Genomic DNA, 14,038 nt, shown 5'->3' on the forward strand with positions numbered 1-14,038 from the left:
ACCTACAAATTCAAGCTGTACACTTGCCTCAGGACCCTGGTGACAAGGGGAGGTTATTATCTTGGTAGGGACCAAACTCCTCCTAGGTGAAGAGAAATTGCTCTTCCCATCTGCCCAAGTACTCCAAGCAAACTTACCATTTTGCTTATTTGACTTAAGTGTTATAAACATAAAGTCAATTTGTCTTAATTTACTCCTGTATATTGCAACATCTACCATAGTACAGTAGGCACTAGGTAAAGAATTTTTTTTTTTTAATACTGGGGATCTTCTGCTTTCGAGGCAGGCTGTGGAACCACTGAGCTAAATCCCTGGCCCTAGGTAAAGAATTTTTTAAAAACACATCTTTGAAGTCTTTTTTCTCTTTGCTATTGGGATTTAAACCCGGGGCTTTCCCACTGAGCTGTAACCCCAGTTTATTGAGACAGAGCCTGGCTAAATTTATAAACTGCCTGGCTGGGCTTAAACTTTCAGTCCTGCCTCAGCCTCCTGGAGTGCTGAGATCTGTGGGCATTAATTGTACACTCTTAAGTGAATTTTATGGAATATAAATACTTTAATAATGCTTATCTTTGTCTATAGGATAACAAAATCCAAATCAAATTTTAGTAAATTGTCAAAACTACACTGACCATGGGGCTGGGGATTTAGCTCAGTGGTTCTGCCACCTGCCTCGCAAGCGCAAGGTCCCAAGTTCCACCTCTGTTCCAAAAAACAAAACAAAACTACACTGACCAATCTTGTCATTTTATATGGGAGGGGCAGTACAAATTTCATTTTCCTAACTAGCTCTCAAGAAAACTGGGAAAAAGACCTTGGAAGTGAAACAAATCTTTAGTTAACTTCTCTACAATTTTCAGGCCTGGATAGTGTCAATTACAAAAATATTCTGAGGGCTACCTAAAGAAAATTCTCCAGTAGAGAACCACCAGGACTACTTGGTTTAGAATTGCTAACCATAAGGGTCTCAAAAATTTGTCCCTTATAGAGGAAATGTAACACCCCTTAAGCTGGGATTTTTTTACATTCATATATGACTGATTCCTACAGGAGTTGTAGGATACTGTCGTGATTTTTATTTAAAATGTCCAAGCCTCTGGCCAGGGATTTAGCTCAGTGGTTCTGGAGCCTGGCTCAAAAGTGCAAGGTCCTGAGTATGATCCTAGGTACCCCCCCCAAAAAAGATACAGGTATTTTGTTCCAGTAATGGAACAGTGACTGATACAGGAACAAATTATGATAGTATCAATATCACCAAATTATTCATTATTGTGCAAAGAGTATCAAAACAACTCACTCAAGCTAGTTATGTCTTTAACAGCCCTAAAATACAAATTCATATTAAATGAATGTCTGCTCACTAGTAAAGTGTATGATTTAAAAACAAAATCACTGCAGTTGTCCAAGAAGAGCCTAATACTTCTCTAAAATGTAATGAGAAAATGGCACCTTTATGACTTAATATCTCTTTATTCACTTATTTATTTATTTAGGTACCAGGGATCGAACCCTGGTCCTTGCACTTGCACAGCAGGCAGCAAAACCACTGAGCTAAATCCCCGGCCCTATGACTTAATATCTCAATAAATTATAACAGAGTAGTCACTGTTCAAGGTTTATTTGGTGATGTAGTTGGTTTGACACTTGGTTACATCGTTCACAGGTAGATGTTTCCTTTTTACATTATATGGCACTGTACACTACTGATATATATATAATACACAAAATAAAATCCTTTAACAGTTATGCATAAGACATGCAGCATTGGATTTACACACTGAATGCCAGGCAGTGACCAACTGGGGAAAGAGACTAGGCTGGTTGGTGAAGTTACATAACAGAGCAACATACATCTGGCTCGAAGGGCAGCTGGAGCCTGTGCCATGTTGGCCGTGGTGTCTGAGATGGTGGGGCTGCTTTATACTAACCAGGTTAAGACTACACAAGTGCCATCCGGCATCAGGACAGAACTGTGGGGTTCTGTGAACCATTTCTATTCTTTTTTTTGGTACCAGGGATCAAACTCGGATCCTTGCGCTTGCGCAGCAAGCAGCGAAACCACTGAGCTAAATCCCTGGCCCACCACTTCTATTTCTAACTTGGGAAACCGATGTTTTTTCCAGGCCATCTTAATACTACTGCTTAAACTAGAGCAGGTAAAAAGGACAACATGCACAACCTCCAACTAAATCCTCTTGCAGCCCGACAGCAAAGTGATGTGACACTGGAAGACTTTAAAACTGCAGCTCTTTCTGGATTGCCCACAGGGTATCTGCACTCTTCTTCAGACAGGCCTCTTCCTCAGGAGTCAGGGTCACCTTGACAACATCTGAGATCCCATTTTGTCCCAAGACACAAGGAACACTAAGGAAGACGTCATCCTTTATTCCATAGAGACCCTGAGAACAACAACAAAAAATGTTCCAGATGTTCAATTGTGATACTGTGAGTAGTATAAAAGTCTTTAAAATAGCAACAAATAAAACAAAGTTGTTAAAATAACAAATGTCCTAGGTTCTTTTTTTGGTGTTTTGCTATTTGTTTTCTGGCCTTGCCCAGCTCAAGATGTCCTTTCTAAAAGAAAACCTTAACTATCACTATTATAGTGCTTTCCAATTTTTATCGCATAATAAATATTATGGCAACCCTGTGATTTCTATTTATCTCAAAATAACACACACACATACACACACATGAGCTTTTTAATCAAGTTATCAGCAATGTAGAGGACAGTAATCCTACAGGCCAATCATTTATTTTCAAAAGTAAGTTGTGAGTACATTAATTTATTTCACTTTACTGATTGTACATACACCAACCTTAATCATGGTAGAAATTGGATGCACTCTCCTGAGATTCTTCATTATACTTTCTGCCAAATCTCCCACAGACAGTCCGATGGCCCAGGATGTGTAGCCTTTGAGTTTGATCACTTCATAAGCACTGTAGAATGGGAAAGAGAAGGGTAAAGGCAAGGAATGACGCAAAAAGAGTAGGGCGAGAGAAACAAAAACAAAGCTTTTGCTGAATATACGTTCTATGGTAAATAACATATATCTAAGAGTAACTCTTGCGCATGTACACAGGACACTATGAATAAAGATGTCCTCATCAGTACTGTTAGTAATAGCAAAAATAAGGTAACAACTCCCATACTTTCCAACCAAATGGATAAACTGTGGCATATCTGCCAGGTGTCATGGCTCACACCTATAATCCCGGCATTCGGGAGGTTAAGGCAGGAGAATCCCGAGTTCAAGGATATCCCAAGCTACAGAAAAAGTGTTAGACCAGCCTGGACTATAGTGAGAACCTGTCTCGAAAAACTGTAAAGCCAGGCATGGTGACACATGCCTGTACAGTCCCAGAACTTGGGAGGATGAGGCAGGAGGATCACAAATTCAAGCTACTCTGTACTATTTAGTGAGACTCTTTCTCAAAAAACAAACAAAATTGTATTATATTGGTATAATGGACCACTGCATTAATTGCCAAAAAATGAGCCTAGAGTTGACTCCAACAAAAATGCCAGCTCTCAGAAAGTGTAGGGCCGGGGATTTAGCTCAGTGGCAACACACCTGCCTCGAAAGTGCAAGGTCCTGAGTTCAATCCCCAGTACCCGACCCCCAAAAAAGTGTAATATTGAATTATAAAAAGTAAATGTGGGCTGGGGATTTAGCTCAGTGGTTTCGCCACCTTCTGTGCAAGCACAAGGACCCAAGTTCGATCCCTGGTACCAAAAAAAAAAAAGTAAACCTGGGCACCCCAGTGTGGTGGCGTAAACCTATTAATTCCAGCACTGAGGAGGTTGAGGCAAGAGGATCGTCATAAGTTCCAGTCCTCAAAACAAGGAACAGCCAGGTGCAGAGGTACACTGTCCATAATACCAGCTACTTGGGAGGCTGATGAAGGATCCCAAGCTTGAGGCCAGACTCAAAGTTTCACTTAGTGAAACCATCTTAAAATAAAAAAGTTTTGAGACTAGAGCTCAGTGCAAGGCTCTGGGTTCAGTTCCCAGTACTGCAAATAAAACAAATGGAGAAGTAAATCCAGGGCCAGGGATTTAGCTCAGTGGTTCTGGCACCTGCCTCGAAAACAAAAGGTCCTGAGTTCCATCCCTAGAACCAAAAAAAAAAGTAAAACCAGGGCTGGAGGTGCAACTCAGTGGCAGAGCACTGGCCTAGCATGCTTAAGGCCCTGGATTTGATGCCCAGCACCTACAAAAAAACAGAAAAAAAAAAACCCAAAACCCCCAAACCAGAAAAGCTGAATCTAAGGTTGCATATAACATGCTTAATTCAAGATTATCTCAAGAGCATCAGGGAGATGGGGTGGGGGTGTGGGGGTGAGGGGGTGTGTTCTTACAGTATTTAACTCCATCAGACTAAATGCTTTGCCTAGACCAATCATGAAAATATATCATGAACCAACCAACAGTTATGATTTATTCAATTTACAGACCTGAGTTCCATACATGAACACTCAATTTAGAATAATACCAAATTTAAAGTTCCTTATTTCAACAATTTATATGTTATATTTTGTTTTTGGGGATAGGGTTTTGTTGTGTTCTCCAGGCTGGCCTCAAAAGTTGTGATCCTCCTTCCTTAGCCTCCAGTGCTGAGATTACAGGCACGTACCACAATGCCTGCTTTGACAATTTCTTCTTTTTTTGTTGTTGTTTTTTGAGGCAGGGTCTCCCTTTGTAGTTCAGGCTGGTCCTGAACTCACTACATAGCCCAGGCTGGCCTCAAACTCACAGTGATTCTCCTGCCTCAGCCTAAGTCCAACAATTTTTTTTTGTACTGGGGATCGAACTCAGGACCTTGCACTTATGAGGCAGGTGCCACTGAGCTAAATCCCTGGCCCAACAATTTCTAATAATTTTTTTGTTACTGGGGATCAAATGCAGGTCCTTGTACTTGCGGAGCAGGCAGCGGAACCACTGAGCTAAATTCCCGGCCCCAATTCCTAATAATTTATAATTGCTTATGTTCTTAGTACCTTGCTGAATCTTTTTTTTTTGGTACCAGGGATCAAACTCGGGACCTTGTGCTTCCAAGACAGGTGGCAGACCCACTCTGAGCTAAATCCCCAGCCCCTCCTTTCTGAATCTTGATCTTGCTTATGACTTTATTATCATCTGAATAAACAAGCTACTGTTTTATTGATTAAAGGTATAATAGGAATGTGGATTTAAGATTTTATTCCTGCCAGACACGGTGGCACACACTTATAATAAAACCAACACCTGGGAGGCTGAGGCAGGAGGATCGCTGTAGTAAATTCACAGCCAGCCTAGACAGCATAGCACAACTGTGTCTCAAAAAAACCAAAAATAGAAAAAATAAATTTTAAAAAAGATTTTATTCCTAAGTAAATGAATCATTGTTTTGTCTTAATTGATAACAATATAAGCAAACATATATCAGATTATATAGAATTATGGCATTAAAAAAAGATTTTAGGGCCTGGGATTTAGCTCAGTGGTTTCGCCGCCTGCCACACAAGCGCAGGGATCTGAGTTCGATCCCTGGTACCAAAAAAAAAAAATTTTAGGGCCAGGGATTTAGCTCAGTGGTTCTGGCGCCTGCCTCGAAAGCACAAGGTCCAGAGTTCAATCCCCAGTACCAAAAAAGGAAAAAAAAATTTTTAGCATTAATAAATGTCTGTAATTTTAAATATTTTTACCTATTCATGTGCTGTGTTTTATTTCTCTGGGATTTATTATCTACAGTTGCTGGGTTGTATGACACATTGATTTTTACTTTTTGAGGAACTGCCAAACTGCTTGAGAGTGGAGGGACCATTTTTCCTTCCCACCAACACGTAGGAGGGGTCCAGCATCTCCACATCCCTGCCAGCCCTGGATGCTATCTCCTCCCGTCCAGTACTGGGGATCAGACCTGCAGGGCCTCTACCACTCATCTGTGTCCCCAGCCCTTTTGAGACAAGGTTTCCTATGTTGTCCAAACAGGCCTCGAACCCTCCAGCTTCCCGCATTATACTCTCAAGTAGCTGGGAGGATAATGATCTGTATTTTTCTATCCATCTTTTTGTTAACTTTGTATGACCTAAAAAAAAGCTTAACAAAGCAAGTTTTCTATCAAGTACTCAAATGCAAATCATATTAAAATTTCAATCTTTCAGATAAAAATAAATGTGAATTTTCTATGTTGCAAATTATGAATCTATTACCTGTCAACCACCTGTTTGTGAACCTCTTTCCAATGCTCCTTATCCCCATCAGTTCCTAACTCGGGGTGCAGATTCTTCAGGGAGACGCCAGCAACATTTACTCCACTCCACACAGGCACTGGAAGGAACAGTACAGCATATGCTTATTTTCAATTCTCTTATTCGTAGAAGGGGGTCGGTCACCCCCTCTTTTGCTACTGTGTTTCCCTAAAGTAAGACCTAACTGGAAAATAAACCCTAGCTGCTCATTACCAGTGGATAGTGACGATTATACCTCACCATTCTTGCTCTATGGCTACTCTGTAATGGCAAGTATGACAAGGATAGGCTGGTTGGGGCTGGCATTTTTGATCTCTAGCTTTCAAAGCTCATTATTTTCTGGTTAGGTCTCATTTTCAGGGCAACATGGTAGATGGCCAAGACTATCCATAAGTGTCCTTTCTCACATTTATATTAGATTTCCATTTCTTAGGATATATGACACTAAGAATTGCATATTCTAACCCGTTTCCTAATCTACTGAAATATCTAGCCTCTGTATACCTGAGATACAAAGACAGTATACAAACATAAGAGGAATTTTCTTGACATAAGAGAACTCTGAGAACTTTGTGTGAATTGTGTCATCTTTCAACAGTGACTGTAACAGAATGTTTTCATGCATCCCATGCAGGCTGGCTGACCTTCAAGGCAGCAGTGGAAGCCAAGTAAGTATAAATAGCTGTGATAGATAGTAAAGGACGGATACAACACTAAAATTATGGTTTAACATGTCCAGAGGCTGCGGTGTAGCTCAGTGGTAGAGTGCGGTTATCAAACGTGAGGGCCTGGGTTCAATTTCTGGCACCAAAATAGCTAGCTAGCACGTGCAGTTATTTACTTCCATAAAGTAAAGTTGAAAAACAAAAGTAAACTTAATTTCATCCTCTACCCTCCTTGCCATAAAATGTCATATAAAGGGCTGGAGATTTAGCTCAGTGGTGCTGGAAAAAAAAAAGTCATTTAACATAGCTAAAAAATCTTAATTCTTAGCATATAATTACACAAATGGTAAATTTCAGGAAACCATTCTACCTTTCTTCATAGATATTCAATTTAGGGTCTCGTTTAATAATGAAATGCCTGGGAATTTGTTGCTATACAATCTCTTTGGGGGCTGGGGATTTAGCTCAGTGGTTTCTTCACCTGCTGCGCAAGCGCAAGGACTGGAGTTCAATCCCCGGTACCAAAACAACCACACACACACACACACAAAAACAAAAACAAACCCAACCATCTCTTTGGGACAGAGGGAAAATAACTCATGCTTACCACTGGAGTCTCCATGCTCCCCGAGGACCCATCCATGGCAGCTCAGGGGGTGAACCCCCAGCCTTTCCCCCATCAGGTAACGGAACCGGGCTGAATCCAGATTGCAGCCACTGCCAATCACACGGTTTTTGGGAAAGCCACTTATCTTCCAAGCCACATAGGTCAAGATATCCACTATGAAGAAAACATTTAGGTAAAAACTAGGTGACCCATTAGATAATTAGATACACAAGATATATGGCTCAGGGCTGGGCATGGTGGCACACGCCTGGCATCTCAGCAATCAGGAGGCTGAGGCAGGATTGCCATGAATTTGAAGCCAGCCTGAACTACACATGGGGAGAGCCTGTCTCAAAAGAAGAGATAGTTCTAAGTGATTTTGATACTGTGACTATTTGATGTTTTAATTAATATTAAATCTTTATACTGTTTATCTCAGGTCCATCTAGTATTTAAGAAGTATTTTATTGTTTCATGAAAATAAACTGTATACCAGTTAGAATATAATTATTCATACACTTCTAACTAAGATCTTGGGCAAGTAAGTTCCCACTATGTTCAGAGACATTATATTCCTTTCACATTTTAAAATTTACTATTTTACAGAAACACAAATCTACTCCCAGGAGGGAAATAAGAGTATGAGAAATGAATCAATAAATGTGTATACAAAATATAGCACATACTATCAGTTTTTCTATAGCTCATCTGTCTATGAAGTTAAAAAAATCTTACCTGGATTGGAAACAACAAGCAACTTGCAGTTTGGGCTGTACTTTACAACATTAGGAATGATGAACTTAAAGATGTTCACATTACGCTGGACCAAATTAAGACGGCTTTCTCCCTCTTGCTGACGTGCCCCAGCTGTGATAATAACCAGCTTAGAGTTTGCAGTTACATTATAGTCTAAAGGGAAACAAGGAACAGAGTAAAACCTTTAAAAGAATGCTTTACCTAGCCAGCAAAATTCATCCCATATATTCATATATAAATCCCCCTTCTGCCTTCCACATCTTTCCTTTAGGTTTTTTTTTTGGTACCGGGGATCGAACTCGGAACCTTGGGCTTTCGAGGCAGGCGGAGCAACCACTGAGCTAAATCCCCGGCCCCATACTCTTATTTTTACTTAGCTACCTAACTTGTCAGAGACTATCAATCCTCCCACCCCAACCAGACATCTTTATAACAAAAAATGTTTTGCTTCTGCACCCTGTGGCAGGACAGTTGAACCAAGGAGCTGCCTGTCAGGCGAGGGGCTGCATTTCAAGAGCCAAATAAATATTATTTGGGCTCATCTCCCAGTTTCCTGGTTGGTGCTAGTCAAGCATGAAAGAGCTAAGCCAAAAGTATGTGCTGAACAGGCTTATTTACCCTATTGTCAGCCTTGTGTTAGTGCTGACAGGAAGCGGGGATGGGTGGGTGGGTGGGTGGGTGGGTGGGTGGGTGTGTGTGTGTGTGTGTGTAAAGCCACCTAAGGATCTGAAGCAAGACTAGGGATGTAGCTCAGTGGTAGAGCATTTGTCTAGCAGGCACAAGGCCTCAGTTCTATCCCCAGTAAAATTCATTCATTCATTAATTTAAAACTGAAGTAATGTGGTTAAATGTAGACCCAATGAGTTTTATTCATTATGTTCTAATTCAGATGGTTTCCACATCATGGACACTTTGGATTTCCATTTGAAACCATTTACTAGAGATTAAAACTTTGATATCCATAAGTACCAATCCAAAATTATTCTAAGGTTCTCTTATCCAGTATGTATATAAAAAATGTTTGAAGGGCTTAAGATTTCAAGCCTGATAATAATGTAAGACTAGCATTGACTATAATATAAACTTGCTGAAATCAACCTTTGCTAGAGACAATCTTTGGTGTTCTAAGGAAAAGGCTGCCGTGTTGGAGATCCATCATCTCTCCCTTCAATTTGTCTTCTATGACATCAACAAGAGCAAGTTCATCTGCCAAGTCCTAAAAGACATAAAATTTATAGTTAACTGTAGTAGTCGGGTGTGGTGGTGTATGCCTGTATTCCAGCACTTGGGAGGCTGAGGCAGGAGAATTGTCGGGAGTGGGGGCCAGCCTGGGCTACATAATGAGTTCAAGGTCAGCCTGAGCTACAGTGAGACCCTGCCTCAAAAAACCCCCCACAAAAAACAAACAAAAAAACCCTAGTAGTTTGCTATTTCTAGATTTTTAGCAGACAAAATTTATTTTTTGTCATAGAAGAGTTCAAATAGCTTCCAGTTATATAAAGCAGCTTTATTCATTATATCAAATTCAGTTTTATATACCAGTTTTAGGTTATTATTCATTAAGTAGGTGATAATGACCAATATTAAGACATGGAATTAAAAAGTGACAGTCCAGATTGTTCTCTGGTTATTTTCCATACATCCAAACACTAGTAGTTTTGCATCAAGCCTTGTACACTGCATTACAGTGGTGAGAAATATCATCGCAGTTCAATCTATAAAAGTTCATAGGTGCATCTGAGACCCAGAACACCAACAACTGCTTTAATGCAAATGGACTGTGATCTGTCTTTATCTGCAGATCTACCCCCAAATCATCTACAATGAGTGGTGTGGTAGATACTCAGATCCCATGCCTGAATCAGAGGCAAAGAAAGACCACAGGTGGTTCATGTGTGGGGGAAAACACATCAGTTTCTGTTCCAGTAGATAAAAAATAAGAGTTGTTGTACACCAAGTGGCCTCTCCTAAGAACACATACTGAGCAAGCTGTGTTGTTACAAGACCTCTGCATAGTTCATTTCTGCCTAGGACCCTTCTTACTTCAATCCAATTCTGTTTAGAATGCAGAATTCATCACTTCATCGTCCTATTAGAAATTCCAACTATGAAGTTAAAATGTTAATACAGAAAGCTGCCTCAATTACACTTTCGACACAGACCTGGCGTAAATGCTGTAAGTAGTGTTCTCTGTTCACAAGTTCTCTTTTTCAATTAAATCTTAGTTCCAAAACTGTTATGCAAAAGAGGGCCAAGGGATATGCTCATGAGAGCACAACATTCTCCACGCAGTATGATTTTATCATACATACTCACCATTTTCAATTTTTAAAATTAAAGAGTTTTGGCTCAAGCCAGGTGTGGTGGCACATGCCTGTAATCTCAGCACTTGTACTAGAGAGAGATAAGAGGATTTCGAGTTCCAGGCCATTCTGGACTAATAGTGAGATACTCCTTGTCTTTAAAAAAAAGTTCGGTCCTTTAAACCCATGGACCATTCTTTTCCATCAGTAGGCACGCTCATACAATGTATTTTAGGAACTGGTTGCCCAGCCCTTGAACACTTTTATTTCTTTTTTTTTAACACTTTTATTTCGATAGCCCTTTTGGTATATCAGTATGTTTCAAAGTGTTGGTTCACACAAATTATGGGAGTGTATGAGCCCAGCCTAGATCTTTTTTTTTTTTTTTTTTTTTTGAGGCAGGGTCTCTCCCTTTGTAGTTCAGGCTGGTCGTGAACTCACTATGTAGCCCAGGCTGGCCTTGAACTCGAGGTGATCCTCCTGCCTCAGCCTCCAGAGTGCTGGGATCACAGGCGAGCACCACCATGCCCAGCCTAAATCTTTTCATATACAATGTAATAATACAATTCTTGGAGAAGGCAGAGGAGAAGGTAGGGCCGAGGGTGGTGAACTCTTACCTTCATTAAGATACTGATGGCGCAGGCCATGCCCACAGCACCAACCCCCACAACTGTAATCTTATTCTGGGGGACCTGCTCTTCCTTAAGGAGATTCACGATCAGCTGATCCTTGAGGCTGGCCATCTTGGACTTCGAACCAAAAGGAACCTACAGGGGGAAAACGTTCAGTGTCACTGCAATCTACTGAAATTAATGTTTATTATAGAGGTGCATTAGGAAAAAAAACTTCTTTTCTTTTCTTTTGGGTATTTGCCACTAAAATAGGCAAGAGATGACTTAAAGAGGGGAGGAAAACAAGGGCAGCTGAAACAGAGTATGGAGGCCTAATGCCAGGGTCTCGTCTGACCAGCCTCTTGGGATAAAGGACCTCACCTTGGCATGGAAAAATAATACTGATGTTTGAGTGTAAGTATAACTTCCTGAGGGCGCACTCATCTTGCTTTATTAACCCCAAGCAGGGCGGGCCTCTCCGCAAACAAGATTACAGTGTATTTGGCCTGCCCAGCTCCAAGCCCCTCAAAGAAGGCCCAAAAGCACCGCCAGAAGGCGACACCAACAGCCACGAGGTACAAAAACCCGAGCAAAGGAATGTGCTACAGGACCGGCGCATGCGCACACTAGCTTTTCCAATCTGCCCCCCCAGGGTTTAAGGTCCCGCCCAGATCAAGATCCGTGGGCGCCTCGCGCAAAGAACTTGAGCGCGTGCGCACTGCAGGGCACTGGAGAGCCGAGCACCAGTCCCAATGCGGCTCGTCAGAGGCTCGAGGCCAGACACTGAGGAAACCCCAACCCGGGAGCAGAGCATCAGGACCTGTCCTGAGCTATGGGTCACAGGAATCGAGCTCCTAGCTAGACTTTAGACTTTACTAGTGCCCTAAAGCAGACCGGAGCAACGTGAAAGCCAGCTGGCAGCTCCTGGCGGGTGGCCAGCGTCAGACTGCCAAGTCGCTATACCAGGAACCAGGGGCGGCGGTTAGCCAGCCGGGGAGGAGGGGCCTCGTACGACTTCTGCCCTGGTCCTGGTTGCAAAAGCGTGAAGCCCGCTAGGAGGAAATTTTGTCACTACAGGAAGTGCAGAAATGGCTGCGGAGGGAACGACGGCCGGAGACCCGAAGTTTAGAACAGACATTTGGTGGAATCCTCGAACTGCAGAGGCGAAAGGGGCCCTCTCCAGCCTGTTCCTCCAGCCCTGCAGCGCACAGGCTACATCTCCAAAGCATGGCGTGTAGCTGACACCATTCCAAAGAGCGAAAATCCGAGGACCTGCAGGCAGGCAGCCCAGAGTGGCCAAGCTGGAACCGGTCTCTCCTTACAAATCACTGCTATTTCTAGACAGCCCTGGAAGGCTTCTGCGGCCGGGGGTGGAGTGGGGGGTTCCCACTCCCCGCCTCCGCCACCAGTCACTGTGGCCTTAGAGACGCCCAACTCTCTCCCACCTCTAGGTTTCCCCATTTGGCAAATGCAGGGAATGGGACCGGGTGATCCTACTCCGATAGCCCTGTGAGATGCGGGCGGATTGCAACTCTGCCTGTTTCGTCTTTGCTGGCACCATGCTCAGCGCAAGCCCGACACCCAGCATCTTCATAATCTGCTGGATAGACGTCCCACCCCACCCCACGGAACCCAGCTCTCCATCGTCCCCCGGGAAAATGCCGCCCGCGCGGGGCTCTGAGGCTTCCCAGCTCCCAGGAACCCGTGCTGGGGCTTTGGCGGGCCCGGCCGCTCCGGGAACCCGACCGCGAGTTTGGCACAGGTGGCGAGTTTCGAGCCCGGAGCTGCCGCCACCCCCCGCGCCGCCGCCGTCTCCAGCATCCACCCGAGCTCTGGACCCCAAGTTGGGTGGAGCCACTTGCTCGGCCCCCAGCCTGGCCAAAGGTCACAAGCTGAGCGCCGCGGGCTCTGAGCCCACGGGTGGTGGTGCCACCGCCCAGGTCTCTGAACTCTGTTCCTGGGGATCGGCGCCTACACCCCGGGAGTGGGGACCCCTTCGCGCCCCGCCAGCCCAGCCCCAAGGAGCTCGCTCTCCCGCCCTCCCGCTCGGGCGCAGTGTGCGCCAGGCCCGACAGTACCGGGAGTACACGTTGGGCGGGCGTCGGGGCGCGTTACTGCAAAGCCCAGACTCGGCGGCAGCGGCTCAAGCACTCAGAGCAGCACGCGGGAGGGGCCTTAAATGGAACCGCGAGGCTGACGTCAAGGGGGAGCCAGGCGGACGTGCGGGAACCCACGTGTGGGCTGGGCCGGGGGCGGGCGCCCGGCCGGGCGGGGCCCTGGAGAGACCCGGGCGGCGCGCGCAGCCGGATGGCTGCGTAGCGGGTTGGGCCTTGTGCGCCCAGGCCTCTCCCGGATCCCCGAAGCCACGCGGCCCTGCATCCCGGAAGGCCCGAGCAGAGCTGCAAACCCGCCTGGGGCAGGCCCTCCCCTTGCTCTTATGTAAAGCGTGGCTGACCCTCAGGGAAGCTCTGATCTCTTTCTCCATCGCTGTTTTCCCAGCGGCTGGAACAGATTCTGGCACATAGATACTAGATAAATATTTGTTGATTGAAAAAAAAAAAAAAGCCTGGCACAGCATCAGTCTGTCTAGTCTGAAAGTCGGTCAATCTGACACTTTTTTGTCCAAGTCCAAACCTCCTAGTGGAGCCTTCGCCTCAGCCCTTGGCAGAGTGACTCAAGTCAAATTTACATCCACTCTGCCCCCCCCCCCCCACACTTCCCCACCCCGCGGTCATCTCGGGTCCCAGTCACACCCAGGAAGTTGGCTGTGTATTTTCTTTTTTGGTATCAGGGTTCGAACTCAGGACCTTGTGCTTGCGAGGCAGGCGCCAGAACCACTAAGCTAAATCCCTGGCCCTG

At 44.3% G+C, this 14,038-nt stretch overlaps 1 protein-coding gene across 2 annotated transcripts; it reads right to left on the minus strand.

Annotated features, from left to right (window-relative positions):
* Window positions 1-1,602: 1,602 nt before the first annotated feature.
* Window positions 1,603-13,320, minus strand: Ldha (lactate dehydrogenase A). 2 transcript variants are annotated; one of them, NM_001310281.1, is made up of 8 exons: window positions 13,258-13,320; window positions 11,186-11,335; window positions 9,364-9,481; window positions 8,245-8,418; window positions 7,510-7,683; window positions 6,199-6,316; window positions 2,820-2,943; window positions 1,603-2,399 (listed from the first exon to the last, which is right to left on the minus strand). In NM_001310281.1, the coding sequence occupies exons 2-8, from the start codon at window positions 11,309-11,311 to the stop codon at window positions 2,235-2,237; spliced, it is 999 nt and encodes a 332-aa protein (NP_001297210.1). In that variant the 5' UTR covers window positions 11,312-11,335; window positions 13,258-13,320; the 3' UTR covers window positions 1,603-2,234. The 2 variants fall into 2 exon arrangements, with proteins under 2 accessions (NP_001297210.1, XP_087067303.1); XM_087211177.1 differs by lacking the exon at window positions 13,258-13,320 and adding an exon at window positions 11,561-11,638.
* Between the last annotated feature and the right edge of the window lie 718 nt (window positions 13,321-14,038).

The sequence above is a fragment of the Heterocephalus glaber genome, unplaced genomic scaffold (assembly GCF_053883595.1).
Source record: "Heterocephalus glaber isolate CG9 unplaced genomic scaffold, H.glaber_assembly_v1.0 deba00001428, whole genome shotgun sequence".
Classification (NCBI taxonomy): Eukaryota; Metazoa; Chordata; class Mammalia; order Rodentia; family Bathyergidae; genus Heterocephalus; species Heterocephalus glaber.